Genomic DNA, 16,586 nt, shown 5'->3' on the forward strand with positions numbered 1-16,586 from the left:
ACAAACGCTCTGTTAGTACAAGTTATTTTCATTTCTACAGTTCTAAAACCAACATTTTCAACCTCAATGAGTTGAAGCAAAAAGACGACTACATGCTGATCTACTGGACCAGAATGAATTTCAAGCACTACTTCAAACTTATTTGCATAGATAAATATAAACTAGCATGCATTTGCATCTCAACAGGGTGCAATTTCAGTTCTTTAAAGACTAAGGCCTCCTTATTTTGGTGTATTTTAAGAGTTATGCACTTTAGGTACTTACTTCTAAGTGTGCGGAAGGAAGTTCATTGCTGAGATCTGCCATTACAAAGCCCCACAGAGCAACTGCATGAGAATTTCGTAACAAAAGCCCCCCAGGCAGAGCAAGGAGCATGTGACTACCTTCAGGTGAAGGCATTCAACCACTAAAACTAACCTAGCCCTCCCCTCAGCTGTGTCTTACCCTCCAGCTGCTGCAAATGTGGGGGGTTTTTAATCAATGTGAAAACTCTTTGCTAAGGCAAAAAGTAACTGTAGACTTTCTTTCAAACACATAATAATAATCCACTGTTTCTACACAACATTTTCTAAGACCTCTTAGGTGCTCTAGAAAGCACAGGACAGGCTTAAAAAAACTCCATGTTTTTCAGAAGGCTTAGCACCTCTATTATTTTAACCTTGAGGGTTTCAGCCTAAGTGTTTCCAACTCTTCTGAGTCATTTAATACTTTGCAGGGAGAGCAGAGGAGGAGCTAGAGAAGTCATCTTGGCTATCAGGATCTTGCAGTGAAGTGAAAATCTCAGTTCCTGTTATGATTTCTGGTTTTTTTTTTTTCCTGAGTGAAAAGCGCCAGAAAACTTTTAAATCTTTAAGGTCTCAAGCACTAGCCAAACAATGAGAAATGCAGCACTTCAACAAAGCTTCTAAGAAGTCAGTCTGTACGGAAACAGAATAGACTGACAACTAAGGGATGATAAGAAGAGGAAGACATTGTCTCAGTTTTGAAGGTGGAGAATGTGGCAGGTTCAACTGGAAACACAGAAAAAGCTTATGGCAGAGACCGGATTGGTCACTGCTGCGAGCAGGCTGCTAAACTTAAGCTAAGAGTTGACGAAGGCACTCAGGGCTATCCTGTCTTCCCCAGCACCTCTACTTGCTTCCAGCTGCTGTTGGTTCCCAAGCCCTGCTACAATGGGTTTTCAATGAAGATGCACGAAACAGGGACAGACTCAGTTCTAGACTGAACTACGAATGTAGTCTAGCACATAATCCGAGCCAGCCTGCGAGCCCTTTTCTACTTGGGCTAGTGAGAAAGTGAACCGTAAATCATTCCCAAAGCACTTGCAGATAAACTGTAAACTAATTAATATCAGAATTATTGATGCACAGCAAATATTTTGCAAAGAATTTATCTAAAACTCTGTCACCACTTTACAGCATTGATTTATAAATCATTGAACAAACAGTGGTATGTCCAATAAATACTTTATGAATGTTTGCCAACAATTTATCTTACATAATATGATATAAATACATTGCAAATACTGCAATGTTTGAGTACTCTGTGTATAAATTACAACCTGCGTACCATCAACTACAGTTTATAGAAACATTTGCTCCTTTGCCCAATACAAGGAATTTAAAAAGGAATCTGGCCCCACACTTGGGGTGTAGCAGTATGAAATACAAGCCTTGCCTCTGATTATTCACTAATGCTAGTCTCTAGTACACCTCTGTTCTTATTATCTGCCAAGCGTGTTTTGTTCTTCCCGCTGTGCCTTTCCTGAAGCTTTGGAGTAGTTCTCCATAAACATGCACGATCTATAGGCTCCTCCACCTGAGTTTAAGAGGAGAAAAGCTCCTTGACATTGCTTAGAGTGCTTTGGGGTTGGCACTGTTTTCTTTTTAACTAACCACTAACTACCAAACATTCCTATTTCCAACACTTCTTACAGCCAGTATTCTGTTCATGTGCTCTTTTGTATGTCTGCATCCATCTGCTTTCCCTTGAATGATCCTCAGATAAAAAGTTCTTCAGGCAAAGATTACCGTTTTCTTACATTCTTTATAGCAGCTAGGACTATGGATCCTGGATCCAGGACTGGGGTCATGTGCGGGACGAACACAAATCTTAACTCAAACGAGGTCAGATTCATTTTCTTATTACATGTCTTAAATGCCCAGTGTTCCAGCTTGTCTAGCTTCAGAGAATACACGAGAAATATGCCTAAACCAGCCAAACTTTCTTCATGCCTGCCATAACCTCAAAAATGTCCTATAGGTACACATGTATCAGGAGGAAATCACAGATCCCAAGGCTTTAGGATCAGAAAGTGCTACCGTGCTCAGTTTGTCTAACCTCCTGCACAAGGCAGGCCAGCAAAGCTCACCCAACCTGTGATCCTGCGGTCACTGGAACCACAGGAATTTCTCACGTAAGGCGCCAGGCAGCCGGGAAAGGCAGGCTGTGAGCAACCCGACTGAACTGTGAAGTTAACTCTGTCTTCAGCAGGAAGCTGATCTAGATGACCTCCGGAGGATCCTTTCCAACCTATGTTTTCCTACTATTTTATGATTTAATTTGGCCAGCCCTCTTGCTTTTAATGAATGAAATGTCCAAATGCAGTTAAGTTCAATCTTTCCCTGGAAATTCAGCCTGAATAAACAAGCAAGGCATAAGATGCTAACTTAAGATGTATTTTGCTCTAAATCGTTGGGGCGTGCATTTTTTTTCCGAGCAGAACACTAACATCACTGTATATGCTACCCTGCTCTCTTTTTCAACTCTAAATCCCAGGAGGCCTTTGGAGGAAAATGCTTTCTTTTTCCTTCTTCATCAGCCTATCAAGATCCCCTCATTCCTGCTGTTCTGAGAACACACTTTGAGCAAATGAGAGTGCTTCAGATCACTGGGGAGTCCAAAGCACTGATTGAAAGTCATGAGCTACCATAGTTTTTGCGTTATCAAATTGATTTTGCTTGCCTTTTTAATACGCAAAATATCACTGGGGGGTGGCAGGGAAGGGGGAAGACACAGAGGACTTTTCTGACTTTATTATTTATTTCTGTTTCACTTGCACCAACAGTTGTCACTGAGACCAAGGCTGCACTGGTGCAAAATGCTGGGCATAAGATGCAGGCTCTATCCTGAAAAGTTCACAATTTAAACGAGGCACACGAACAGTTAGGATGGAAGAAAAAAAGGAAGTGATATTCCCAAGGTCATATACTAAAGCAGTAGCAGAGGCAGAAACATCTGACTCCACACGGTAGAGGCAGCAGGTCTCCCTGGAGCTCCTGCAGTCGCTAATGCAACGAGCTGTCTTAAGGGCCGTTGCTTCACCGATGACAAGGCCTTTCTCCATAGCGTCCACAGGAATGCAACAGGAATAAGATCTACTACCTGGCCAGGTGGCAGCTGATCATCTGCATCTTGCCTCCGTGAGAGGCAGTAACTCCTGAGTTACTCAAGGCTGCCTTGCAGATGCACAATGTCTCAGCTGCTACTGAGTTTGGAATGACTCTCTTCCTTTTCTGCCCAATTTTGGATACGTCCTAGAGAAAAAAAATACAAAAATTACTAGAAGAAGCATTAATGCATTTAGCAGCTTATTTGTAGCTATTTAGAAAACTTGTCTTACCTGTAGTTCAATCATACAACAAAAATGAACAAGAAATTATATATATATTGCTCGCTTAATTTTTAAAGTCACCTAAATAATTGCCTAGGGTGATGTATCTTAAAGCCACTGAAGCTCATCATGTCTTCGAAGCTAGCAGGTAATGTTCACATCCATCTCTGCAGTTCACTGAAGACCTCAGAAGTGCTGAGCTAGCACTGGAGGGCTGCTTGGCAGCGACTTTGTGGGAGAGAACCCTGTGATCTGCACGCCTCAAATGTAGTTTTATTTTTGCCATACTAGAATATGTCTTAGCATAGTAATGACAAAGGTGTAATGTATCCCTTGACTCCAGTAACGACTGAAATAATTCTCTTCTGTAGACTAATTTACTTTAACCTGCCTACATATTATTAAAATGCCAGCCACCAGGGCATCAAAGCAAGTAATGAGCATCAACCACGAGTGAAATAACTGCACGAGAAACAAACGAAGGAATATTTGGTGCTGCCACTCCACTTAGGACCCAAAACTGCTGTGGTTTTGGGTTTCCTTATTCTGCATTGGACCTATCTACTTAAGCCTTTCTGTTTAATTCTTTTCCCAGTATGGAGTTAGGGTGGCTGTATTTTTAAGGAAAGGGCTGGTTTAGCTTATTTGACGTTGATAATTACACTTGCTAAAATAATGATAATCAAATATCCTCTTTCCAGTGCTGAGCAGGACTCTCTGGTGATCAGGGAGAACATTTCTGCTCTCGCAGGGCACCGGGGAACACATGTTGTGTGTCCCTGAAATCTGTCCTTCCCCCTGTTTTCTGGGGAGCAAGCAGAGATTTTAATTCTTGCCCTCTAACAAGCCCAAACTCGACAAAGTCTGTCAGAGCCTTCTTTATGGCTCTTCGTGTTATGAGGAAGGCATTCCAATGCTTGTGCGTGGGCAATAATATCAGACAGGTAATTTCTTTTTCTTAATTTAAGGCAAAGTTCCAGCTTGATGGACTTACAGCCTTATCAACAACCCCTTTCCTTTCTATAGGTTTAAAAAAGTGACTAGTGACATTTAAAGGAGCCCAATTGCGAGAACCACCTAAAAATTAATAACCTTCAATACGTAGCATATTAGACCCTTAAATCTTCATGTAGCTTAAAAATATCTACAAAAGCACTACATTTCCCATGTACAATGTGCCAAATTCCTTCAGGGACTTTTTTCCAATGGGAAGTCAAGATAAAATTGTGTTTATCAATCTTCATAACACTTTCAATTCATTACGGAAAAGGGCAGCTTATTCCAAAAGATTTCTGAATCTCAGAGCAAAATATTGCCAGCCTTGGAAATCATTCTGAGTGGCAGACTACTTTTACAGGCGCTTTTTCCTTGGTTGCAGGTCCTACCCACAGCATTATCAGGACAGTATAATTTCAGTGCCCTACTGACATTTCCAAGACAATTATTAGCTGGAGAGACAGGCAGCAGTCAATTTTTCCCCAAGTCTTCCAGAACCTGTTATTTGGTCACCTGTTATTTGGTGTTGCCTTTTGCACAGCCCGAAGTTCGACAGCTTTGGTCTGAAGGTCAGCCTGATTTTTTTCTTGCTTGTCTGGATACCGCACAACGTGAGCTCTCGCAGCAAGACGGCAGCCGTCTTTGGGAGCTCTGTGGCACTCAGACACTGTGCAAGGACTGTAAAGATGCCATCACAAGCAAACATTCAGTAATGAGTTCTCTTCAGTAAGGCCCCATTTGCTGTTTGCTAGGAGAGGAATCATTAGGGACACTGCAGAAAGTTTGTGTTTCTTGGGTCTTACCTGGACATCTGGCGAGTTGCTCCATCCTCCCTTTCAGAGCAGCCACTTCCCTCACAAGAACTGTATGAAGAGGAGTAGAAAGACCTTCCCTAAGAAGAGTTCGGGCATATTTTTAAGCTGAAGTTGTAATATAATCACATCATTCCAGGAACTGACACTTTAAAAACAAAAAACAAATATGAAATAACAAAAGACTGGAAATGAAAATATTACAGCTCTGTTTTTTCTCATTACAGTTGAAGAGTAAGATTTTTATCAAATTTCTTTGGCTTTAGTTGCAGCCATAGTAGTTTAAGTTTCAATTTCTCTTACGTCTAGAGTCCCAGACAGGCCTGTATAGAGCCCTTTTAGTTTGATCACCACAACCAGCACTAGTTCAGGTAGCCCAGTACACGCTGCAGTGACTTCTCCTTTGATCTAAAGCAATCCATGGCATAAATATTTCGCTCTTCATGACCTTTAGCACTTAAGTAAGGTATAACTTCATCTCTTCAAAACATTCTTGGAACATTACCTCCTTAATTGTCAAGAATACAAAGAAAAGTTATAGGGTTCTTGCCCAAACGGGCATCAGTGTATAAACAGGAGAAATGCAGCAACATTTCAGGCAGACAAGCATGAATTCATCCAGGAGACTGTGCACACAGCAGTGTATTTTGTTCTCCCTGGGCAGCACAATTCCCAATAATTGCAAAAAAAAAATAATCTGTAACCTAAGTCTAATGCCAGTTCCAAACATCCCCCAAACCAATGCTAAAATTTATTTTGAAATCAGGAAATGAAAAAAGGGAGTTTGTTTAATTTTGCCTTCCCTTTCAGCAGTTACAAAGTTGCTTTTCCCAGAGGGTGGGGGGAAGTTGCACTGATGAAGATTATACATGGAATTAAAAAATAAACAGCTATTCTCCAATATTCACATGACCCCAGCAGCAGGGGGTTAAGGAAAAAACATATAAAAAGACAGTAAGTATTCCTGCTTGACATTTCCTTCTGTGGTTTTGCTAGCATCAGGTTGGCAGATACGTAACTGCCCTATTAAAAACCAAACCAGAATTATACAACTGTCTTTAATGAACGCTAAAATAAAAACATTACCATCCTCATCTTTTAGAAGCATGGGAATGCCATTACTCTTTTGATGCTTATTGAAAGGTATTCTACTGCTGATCCGGAGCCCTCAGGAATCAATGGGAGTTCTTCCATTTCCAACTCAATAGGCTGTGGGTCAATGTTTTAAACTCAATTTGAAGGAAACTAGTGTTTCAAGCAGCTTTCTCCCTCCATCCGTAGCACTGCTAAAGCTGACAGATATCAAGATGTTTAATAGAGCTGGCTGTAAACTCATCACCTAGCCTTTCACTCCATTTTCTTTTCATTTCCTGTCTAACACTTAATTCTAAATACGTTACCTTCGATGCATCAAATTGACTTTGTACATCCATGTTTCCCTGCAAGATGCCTAGCACACAGAATGTGTACATCCATATATATTCCTCCTTCCCTTTCAGAGAAAAATATGTAAGTTTTGCAGGTGAGAAACACAGAAGACAATATAATATCGTATATGTGATACAAGACTCAGCACTTCCAGAAATTCATTAAGCCCTTACCTTGTGGCCAAGCGTATTTCTCATAAAAACACCCAATATAAATACCTGAAACAATCACGAAATTCATTATGCCCAGTTAAAAATGTATACCTTATGTTCTGATCTGATTTGGTTTAGCTTCAGCTGAGGGTTTGTATCTGAAAGGCCTGCCTTCTGGCAGAAGAAACAAGAAGCCACCCTGTAGTGACAAAAGAAGGCTTCTTCTCCCTCTTCCCCTCCCCCAGGCCCATATAGGTGTTCTGATAAAATCACCTCTTAACCTTGTCTTAGACAAGCCAGAGCAATTGAGCTTCTTCAGACTCAGGCTTTTTAAACCTCCAAGCACTTCCTTGAGCTCCTTCTAAGAGGCGAGATAGAGGTGAAGCAGGACATGTGCCCTTAGTCCAGAGCCACCGTGTCACACATCCAGAGAAATCATTCAAACAGTAGCTTGGCTGTGGTGTCCCAACCACAAAATAATATGTTTATTTTTTCCACCACTTTTTTTGTTGTCATTTTATTGATAAAAACTACACAAAAACTAACTGATCATAATAATTAATTAAAAAAACAAAAAACAATGTTACACATTCTCCTGTGTTTTAGAAATTGTGTCAGCCAGTGAGTTTCACCAAATACTCTTGCTTTAAAGGATTTTCCTTCTGATCCATTTCAAGCACATCACTTCCATTTTGGTTCCCAAACGTCCATTAATTTTGCTTAACAAGCACCGCTGGACTGTAAATATGAGAGTCGTTACTCCGTTGCATGTTTTCCCCTTTTTTAGAGCCCGAAAAGTAACTATAGTGTCAACAATGAAGCACAATGAAGATAGTAAAAATCAAAAGCACCCTCCATAGTGTACAGCCTGTGTCTTAAATGTACATGCACCCAAGTTTCTTTGTTTCTGCTGCATCAATTGCCAATGTCCTTTTGGTTCAACATAAGCTTTAATGCCCATGTCTGAAGTTTGAAATATTAGCGCTTGACCACTTAAAAAAAAAAACAAAACAAAACCAAAAAAACAACAAAAAACCAAACCCCCCAAAGAAAAAAGAAAATAGATATCTATCTTTTGTTTGTTTAAAAAGAACAAAAATATTAAACAAATCTTTGAAGAGTAATAAACACTTAATAAAGAAACATGGCTGACCCACCCCACCCAAAGCCTTGCCCTCCCCACCCCCTTTAATTTTTACCTGTGGTTCTCCTTCCCTGGAACCGTGCAATGTAGAAAAATCAAATATACAAACAAAACTCTTAATCCATCCCTTTATGTAGCTAGAGTGAAATCTATTTTTTTTTTAATAAGAACTTGACAATCTCTCTTTAATATTTACATTGAGGAATTTGTTTGAAAGTTTAAAGCAAAGAAAATCCTGAAGTTCTCAGTGTGTACTGCGAGATAGCGTTTCCACAGTCTGCGGAGTCTGCTTTATCCCCTTCCCTTTGTCTGTGTTGGAACATTTGTAACTGGAATGGTAGATTTTAGTTTCTTGCCCTGGTCTCTTCTGAGACGAAAGGTCCCTCAAAAGAACTCCCCACTCCGCCCCCTGAAGAAGTTGTCTCCACCGTTAGTTTGGTATTCTCTCAATGTAAATGGCTGGAGCAGCCGAACGTGCGATTGTAGCTATGAAGCTGTGGTCTCGACTGAGTTCCAGGTTGGTTGTCTCAGCTTGCTCCCGGGCCATGGTATCGTACCCCTTATTTACATGGAGTGGCTTATGAGCTTGGCAGTATCCAATCACTGGTTGGTCGTAACTGTAATAGGGTAAAGTCTTCATATGGTGAGGAACCTGCACCAGAGACACAGAGATCCAAAAAAAAAAAAAAAAAAAAAAAAAAGAAACATGTAAATAATGTGCTTAGCAATCCATTTCATACAGCATCTATCGCAATGCAGCCTCAAGGTCCCTGGGTGCTCAGCACATCCGCATTCATCGCACAGTTCTCGCAGCAAGATAAACCTCTGGGGCTTCTAGGCTGTCTGCAGCACATGCAGATCCCTCCTGAACAGGACTGCTTACACTCACGTTCGTCAGTGGGTCCCCGCTGGTGGATGGACGTTACATCTGCTGAAAGCCCATGTAATCACAGGCTCGCTCTGGCCCTTTGCAGCGTGCTGAAGCCAGATTAGAGGGGGCCACTCTCCATTTCGGCGACTACGTTTGTGGGCAGATTTTCAAAATGGTCATGCGTGCCGAATTCTGACCTCTTTTGGACAATCCGCCTATGAAGGGTGAACTGGAAGCTGCTGGTAATACAAGCCTTTTAAAAACTGGCCCTTCTTGCACTGCCTCGAAAGGGGCTGAGCATTTCTACAAAACTCAGACCAGCCCGAGCATGTCAAAGGACTGGAAAACCTGGCTGCCAGCATGTGTAGCTTTCAGCACAGCTGGAACACGTGTTTATTCCTTCTACGACAAAGCTGCTTGCCCAAGGTCATGATTTCCTGGGTTCTTTATCTTACAACATCACCAAGAGAAACACTATCAAAGAGCCTCAACTGATGCTCGCTGGAGCTGAGCAGATCCACACCTTGTAAAAATGGCCATGTATTGGAAAAGTCTGCAAGATCTATCCTGAATCCCATCTCTCTTCCTTATGTAAATACTCAGAAAACTGCCAGCCCCCCACCTTCTTTTTTTTCCATAAATGTTCTATGCTTGCAAATGTTAATCGTACAACTAAATATGATTTATGGCACAACATCAGATACAAATCTTTGCAGATAATTTTATCATCTGCAAGAGATGAGCTGATCAAGTAGAAAGAAATATGCTCTTAGGGAAAAAAAACCACACACTGCAGGAGATACAGGCAAGAGTTTATTCTAACGCTGCTAGAAAACCTGAGCTCATTATAGCTGGAGATATGCTACACATAATTCAATCTTGTCACAAACGCCTTTTTATTTTCCATGCCGAACTTCAAGTGAAGACTACAGAGCTAATTTATCACAAATTTCTATTGCATGGTGCACTTAATTCAAAAAGGTATGAAAAAAGCAAAGGCATTAAGACTAATTGTAAGTTTTGCAGGGTTAGAGTTCCTCTTGCATTTGGATCTCCTCAGCAGTTAGATTCTGCTTCTCTGCAGAACGCTGGAGAGATTCCAAAACTCTTCCACTAGCTGGAATTCAGCTGAAAACGTCATTGTACGTGACAGCTGAACGGCAAGAATGCAGAAGACAAGCTGCTCGGTAGAATTTGATGGGACAACTGTGTTCACTTGTGGATCCAATTCAGCCACAGTGCAAGAAACTATAACTCCCTTTGGATACAGTAATATCTATGCCAATTCGTATCAGGGCTTGAATTTGTCCTCAGCCTTTAAGGCAGCTCTTTATGATTCTATAAAAGCCAAGGACTGTTTGTGTTCTGGAGAGTTGAGAGATTGAGGTCCCGGCTTTACAGCAATAATACACGGTACATTAACCACCCGAGTCCTGTGTGCAGCACTGTTTGCTTGTGTTCTCCCCTTCTCCAAACAGGAGTCAAAAGGATCAGGATCTCAACAACATCCCTAAACGGTGGATAAACACGCTTCCTTTTCAACTATTTCTCAGTAGTTTTTTAGAATCTCTCGCTTTTTTTCACTTAAAAGTCAGGTCTGCGTGTGTCTGAAATCATATTAATAAGGGTCGCTGTGCTGTGGGTGTGGAGGGAAGGTGGATATTCTTTGTCAGTGTAAAAAAAGAAAATAAAATAGGTGTATCAGGCAACCCATGAGATTAAGGAGTTGCAGGTTAATCTGTAGAAAGCATTTCTTGGATAATGAAGCCCAGCAATGGATTTGCAGCTCCCTGTTCTCAGGCTTGGCCCTTGTTCTACTCTTCCTCTCCCCTCTTTTAGGTGCCAGATCCCATTAAGGGAATTTAGAAAAAAAATCATGTCAAATGACTGTAAGGTACCTCTCCAGTAAAGACTGAATGAAGAAATACCAACAGTCTCCCCCGCTCCCAAGTTAGTTCTTGTGATGCCTCTAGAATCGAGGTAACAACCATACGAACAATTCAAAGAAGAACCTTCCTGATCAAAGTGAAAGCCTCCAGAGGACCATCCCCCCAAAACGGGGTGTCCTTTCCTTCCCTGCAACTACTTCTCTGAAACATAATGTTGCATTTCCAGAAAGACATGAAGGATCAGTTTTCATTTGCAGTGAAACGACCGTATGCGAAACCCAAGCCCACAAAAGCTTTTTCAGGGCACAGCCTTGACTGTAGAAACTACTGCAAATGTGGGCAATTGTACCACCACTCAGTCTGATGCAAGTAAAAAAGATGGAAAATACTGATGACATTGTTCACTCTAAACAAAGCTGATACTATTATATTTTTTCTGATTCAGAGATCAACAAAACATATTCAAGAACATCTAAGTTGTTGAAAATTAATTTTGTAAGTATTTTTGCTCCAGGTTCTGAAGTAACTTCTTTTTTGTTTCATTATTGCTATGGACCTAATGCCTGAGATACTGAGAGATGTGACCTTGGACACGTCATTTTATGAGCTGGAAAATGAGAAGATTAAGTCCTGCCCCTGCTTGCCCTTGGAGGCTAGAGCTCTTTGAAGCAAGGGCTGTTTGTGCAGGGACTAAAACAACACAACTCTAACCTAAGCTGGGGCCTTTCAGCTGCTATAGCCTCCTAGAGACAAAAAAGAAGATGACTAGAGTGAAAAAAATCCTAACAGGTCACTAAATACCTCAGCAAATAAATACAGACTCTGGGATTCTGTAATCTCTATCTCAAGGCCTTTTCCACGGAAGACACATTTTTCACCGGCTAGAAAGTGGGAGGAAGGCTGAGAATTTACCTGCCAGCAAATCAAAGGCAGAGCCAAGAACAGAACTGTGATCCTCTAGCACGGTGTCCTTCGCTGTCTCCTCCATGCCACTCGCTGCCACTAGCCACAGCCATTTGTGCTACCAAATTCTTTAAATTCCATTTTGGAAGAAGTTCAATTGTAAACGAAGATAAAGAGTTGCTCACATGGAAACACAACAGATACAAAACAAAACTCTTTCTTTCATATAATCTGTCGTAACATCTGATTCAGTTCTTGGCTGTGTGTGCTCGCTCATGGCTACGCTCCATGACAGCACAGTCCAGTGCAGCCAGTGGAGCTCAGGGGTGGGACACAGAATGCCAAGACATTCAACAGGAGATGACGCATGTGTCTGTTCACAGCATTTTCTGAATCACTGCTATTTTAATTTCTAAAAACGACACTGCCTAATACTTACTTGAAGGATTGAAACTTTTGGCAGTACGAAAAACATAAATCAACAGGAGAAGGCACTCCAAAGTCACTGATGTACGCGTGATGGACGTTTTGGTTCTCGCCCATGTATGGCACCAAGTAGGATTGTCTTCCGCTCTAATGCCTTATTATAAGGAAGCATACTGCCTATCCAGTGCTGCAGACAGTTAATTAAGTCAATGAATGAATCCATGCTCTGAAGAAAGCCTTGACTCCATTACGCAGTGAGCTTCCTGCCTTATACGCACTGTAAGCGTTCAGTGCGGGATTTGGGCTAATGGGCTGGATTAGTTAGCTAGTACTGACTTCTGAAGTCCACACCTCTGTAGATCTTCACTCTAAATGTAATAAACATTGCATCTTAGCAGCCACACACTTCGAACAAAGGTTCTAATACAAGAAAAATTTACATAAATCCCCAGCTACAGGAGGAAGATAAAAGATTTAGTGGTGGAAATGTAAGAATGCAAATCTTCCCTTTCGCAGTCGAATTGACATTGGAGAGGTTAACAGCTCAACAGCCTTGCTGCCGAATAACAGCTCCCTTCAGAACCAGCTGGGCTAACTTGAGTTTACCTGAAGCTCACTGACATTCTGGCCTGCATTAAAAAGACATTTCTCAACATTCCCTGTCCACTTTTCCTTTGACATTCAGCAATGATGTTCAGTTAGACCCTTAGTCATTCCAACATGCAAATACACGTATCCACATTCCAATTCAAATGTTTTGTCTTTTAAATTTTTTTTGCACTGCACTGAATCTTATCAGCAGCTTTACTTATGTCAGAAATACTGGGAGGTAAATTAGCTAACTTATTCTATAAATTTCTGATGATTATTACACAAGAAAGTTCTATTTAAAAATTTCAGTGATAAGAATCCAGCTTGGACTTCTGCTTCTCATAGGTGCAGCCATTAAAACCTAGATTTTTACCAACACATCAATAAAAATCTTTATTCTGGAACTTGGAAAGTACATCAGTAAAGATGTAACCTTACCGTATAGCCACTGAATCTAGTGAGCTTTAAAGAATATTGGATTGGGGCCTAAGTGAATATCAAGTGACCTTATTTCTAAAATACTTTTCTCTCTCTACCACCTCTCACAGTACGTTAAACACTCTCATACACTCTTAATTGCTTGCGCTGCCTCCTAACGGGACGCTTCAGACAACCTGAAATTCAGCCCTGATATGAGCTCTAAGGTACGACACCTCTCTATCAAGTAATGCCAAGAGAGTTAACAGAATACCAAGTTCTTCATACTGACTGCAACTCCGGCTTAAGTATTTTCTTCTGTGCTCACAGCAACAGACTCACTGCAGTGAAGACTAGTTGAGGATCAGACAGAGATTAACTCTCTGTCTCACTCAGAATCACTTGCAGTTCAGCAAGATCTAATCACTAGCTGTCCCAGGTTGAAATAATTTCCTGGTAAACTGTTAAATCAAGTTTTGGAAACACAGGTTTTCAGAACAGATCTATTTCATGTTGGAAATATTATGAGTTTTTTCTTTCTGCTCAATTTTGAAGAAAGATCTCCCACCATTCATTATCCTGCAGAGAAGGAAATTCTTTCTGGAGAAACACAAATGGCTGTGGATGTCTAAGTGACTCACAGCACCAGAATTATCAACAAGAGGATACAAACGTAATATAAGGAAGGAATGACAATCCCAGCACAGTTTCTGGGGGGAAGTCTGAGGTGGGAAGGAGTTCACTTTATTTCTTCCCTGAAAGCAGAATGGTGTGAGGGCATGAACTGTCACAGGATCCTCAGACAAGTAACTGCTTTGGCAAGAACCTAAAACCTGGAGCGTGGCAACAGAAGTGATGTTCTGTTTCAGCTGTCTCAGTCTGGGTACCTTGGCCTCACACTTTCACTGTTGAGACACTGTGGCTTATATGTCTTCAATTCTGTTGCTTCTGTTTTCAAAGAGAAAGAACAATCTGTTGTTAAAACTAAAGACGTGCTCCATTCATCCTGATGGAAAATGCGATAGCACAATCCCCACTGTCTTGCAGTAGACACATTTTCCTTCTAAAAACCAAAAATGAAGCATGAACATGCTTGAGCAGTTGAACATTATCTGGTTTCACATTTGCTGGTACCCTATAATCCAGGTAAACTGATTCATGTGTAAATACTTGCCTAGTTAATGATTACATGATTAAATTACATGCAACTTTAGAAGTTGTCCATACGTAGTGGAAACTCAGAGTTATGAAATATGGAAACTACGTTTTCTCATTAGTGCTAATATTTAGTCTGAGAACACCATGACTTCATTGCTGAATTAGCATCATAGCTGTTGATAAATCAAATTCAGAGTTCATTTTAAACCCTATCATAATTTAGAGTAAAAATAAGCAAGATATACTATCAGAGCTTTACGATTAGTGAAGCACACAGCTTCACCTTCGAGATAGATTGATTAGGCACATTAGGCAGATATAGCTGGTATAAACAATTTCAGTGGATTTCACGCTGCTGAAAAATCACAGTTAACAACCCTGGAACATCCCTTTGGAGTCAGCTCAGAAAAACATTCCGATTCAGGAAAACGCACAATCGTACACTTCCTATTAAACCCATTAAAAGGGACAAATGCAGACACCGACCTTAGGTCTGAAATATGAATGGGGACGTGTTTTCTTCTGTTTCCAACTGGAACAAACACAAAAGTGCCTGGCTGTTTGTTAAAACAGGCCTTTTGTTCTGAAATTCATGTTTCCTAAGGTAATTCTCATATTGACAAAAAAATCAAAATCCCATTTATTAAAAAAATTCAGAACTCAGAAGTCTGAGTGCTCTGTTATCAGGTGGTATGAGGTTTTTATGAGTACTGTTTTTACTGAGGTTGTCTGTGTGACATCTGAGCATTTCAGAAAAACTGTCAACTTGATTTTTATGTGAACGTCTTCAAAATCTTTAATTAGCCCAGGTTTTCTGAGAGTTACAGATCCCACTGGGAACTTTGCCTGAGGTTGGTATGCCTACATTAGGCATGAAGCATTGAGCAAGAGTCTTTCTTGCAGGTGCAATTCCTACAATCGATTTCCTGCAATTTCATGTTCAATTTCCTTCCCACTCCAGACAGAAACCACTTCTTTGCCTCCTCTACCTATTTCCCACCAAATCAGATTAAGGGTCTACACAGCTCCCACTGGGAGATGAGACAGACAAGAAGGAAGACTCAGTCTGTAGCTCAAGGTCCCATGCTACATGGCACTGAGCCCACTGCCCTAAAATCATTAGCACCGCGACAAGAACCACCAACTCTGTATCTACCAGTTTTCCCCAAGAAGTCGAGGACATACTGCTAAACATCCACAGAGGGCTGGTGTTCCACGGGGATGGGTAATGTTGTCAGCTCCTGATCTCTTGCACACTTGCATGCACACGTACAAACTTGCATATCCGTTCTTAAGTCAAAGAGCTGTACAAAATATGCTTGCCTTCTAAATTGTGCTGGTTTTGGCTGGGATAGAGTTAATTTTCTTTATAGTGGCTGGTATAGGGCTGTGTTTTGGATTTGTGCTGAAAACAGTGTTGATAATACGGAGATGTTTTAGTTGTTGCTAAGTAATGCTTATACTAAATCAAGGACTTTTCAGCTTCCCATGCTCTGCCAGGTGCAGAAGAAGTTGGAAGGGGACAAAGCACAGTACCTCCTTTGATGTACTTCTCTGCAGTGCCTTTTTTTCCTTGCCTTACGCTTATGCCCACTGTAATAGTCCTACAAACTGATCTTGCATCCCACAGCCATTTAGCCCTCTGCATGATGTGACTCAATACCGACAGTCACGCATCTGTCAGGATGCACGTAACGGGAAGAGGATTAGTGATCCCATCAGTCCACTTGGATCCTCTCAGTCCAGCGGGAATTGTGGCTAAGGCAGAGTCCTGCTCGTCACTGAACTGCAGCTGCTGAAGATGCTTTGGACCAAACCGGACAGTGCATTTAGCAGACTGCAGCTTCCTAGTCAAAAGAAGCAGCGAGCAGCCATGACAACGACTGCTCTCCTGACCAGATCTGAGGATTAAATCAAGGTCTTTAGAACCAAGCCCGAAATCTTTTGAAGGGTGTAGGGGTTGGAGGAGGGCACAGGACGGTGTTTTCAACATATGAAATGGAAGCCTTTATCAAAAACTAACCTGGAGATAAAAGGTTGTGGTTGGCAGGTCTCGGACCATTTCCTAGTAAAAAAAATTGGTATCAGTGGAAATTTGCAGCCTAAATACTACAAATGACTGACAGGTGGGTCATTTATCTTACTCAATCCTTGTATTTCTGGCCAGGAAAATGGGATCCCAAAAT

General features: G+C 41.1%; 1 protein-coding gene across 1 annotated transcript in view; it reads right to left on the reverse strand.

Moving 5' to 3' along the window:
• Nucleotides 1–8,405: 8,405 nt before the first annotated feature.
• Nucleotides 8,406–16,586, reverse strand: part of LRRTM4 (leucine rich repeat transmembrane neuronal 4) — a 236,699-nt gene continuing 228,518 nt past the window's right edge. The window contains exon 4 of the mRNA XM_072846192.1: nt 8,406–8,797. Coding sequence (XP_072702293.1) covers nt 8,576–8,797 — 222 coding nt within the window. The 3' untranslated portion in view covers nt 8,406–8,575. The remainder of the gene's footprint in view (nt 8,798–16,586) is intronic.

Source organism: Ciconia boyciana, chromosome 25 (genome assembly GCF_034638445.1).
Source record: "Ciconia boyciana chromosome 25, ASM3463844v1, whole genome shotgun sequence".
NCBI lineage: Eukaryota > Metazoa > Chordata > Aves > Ciconiiformes > Ciconiidae > Ciconia > Ciconia boyciana.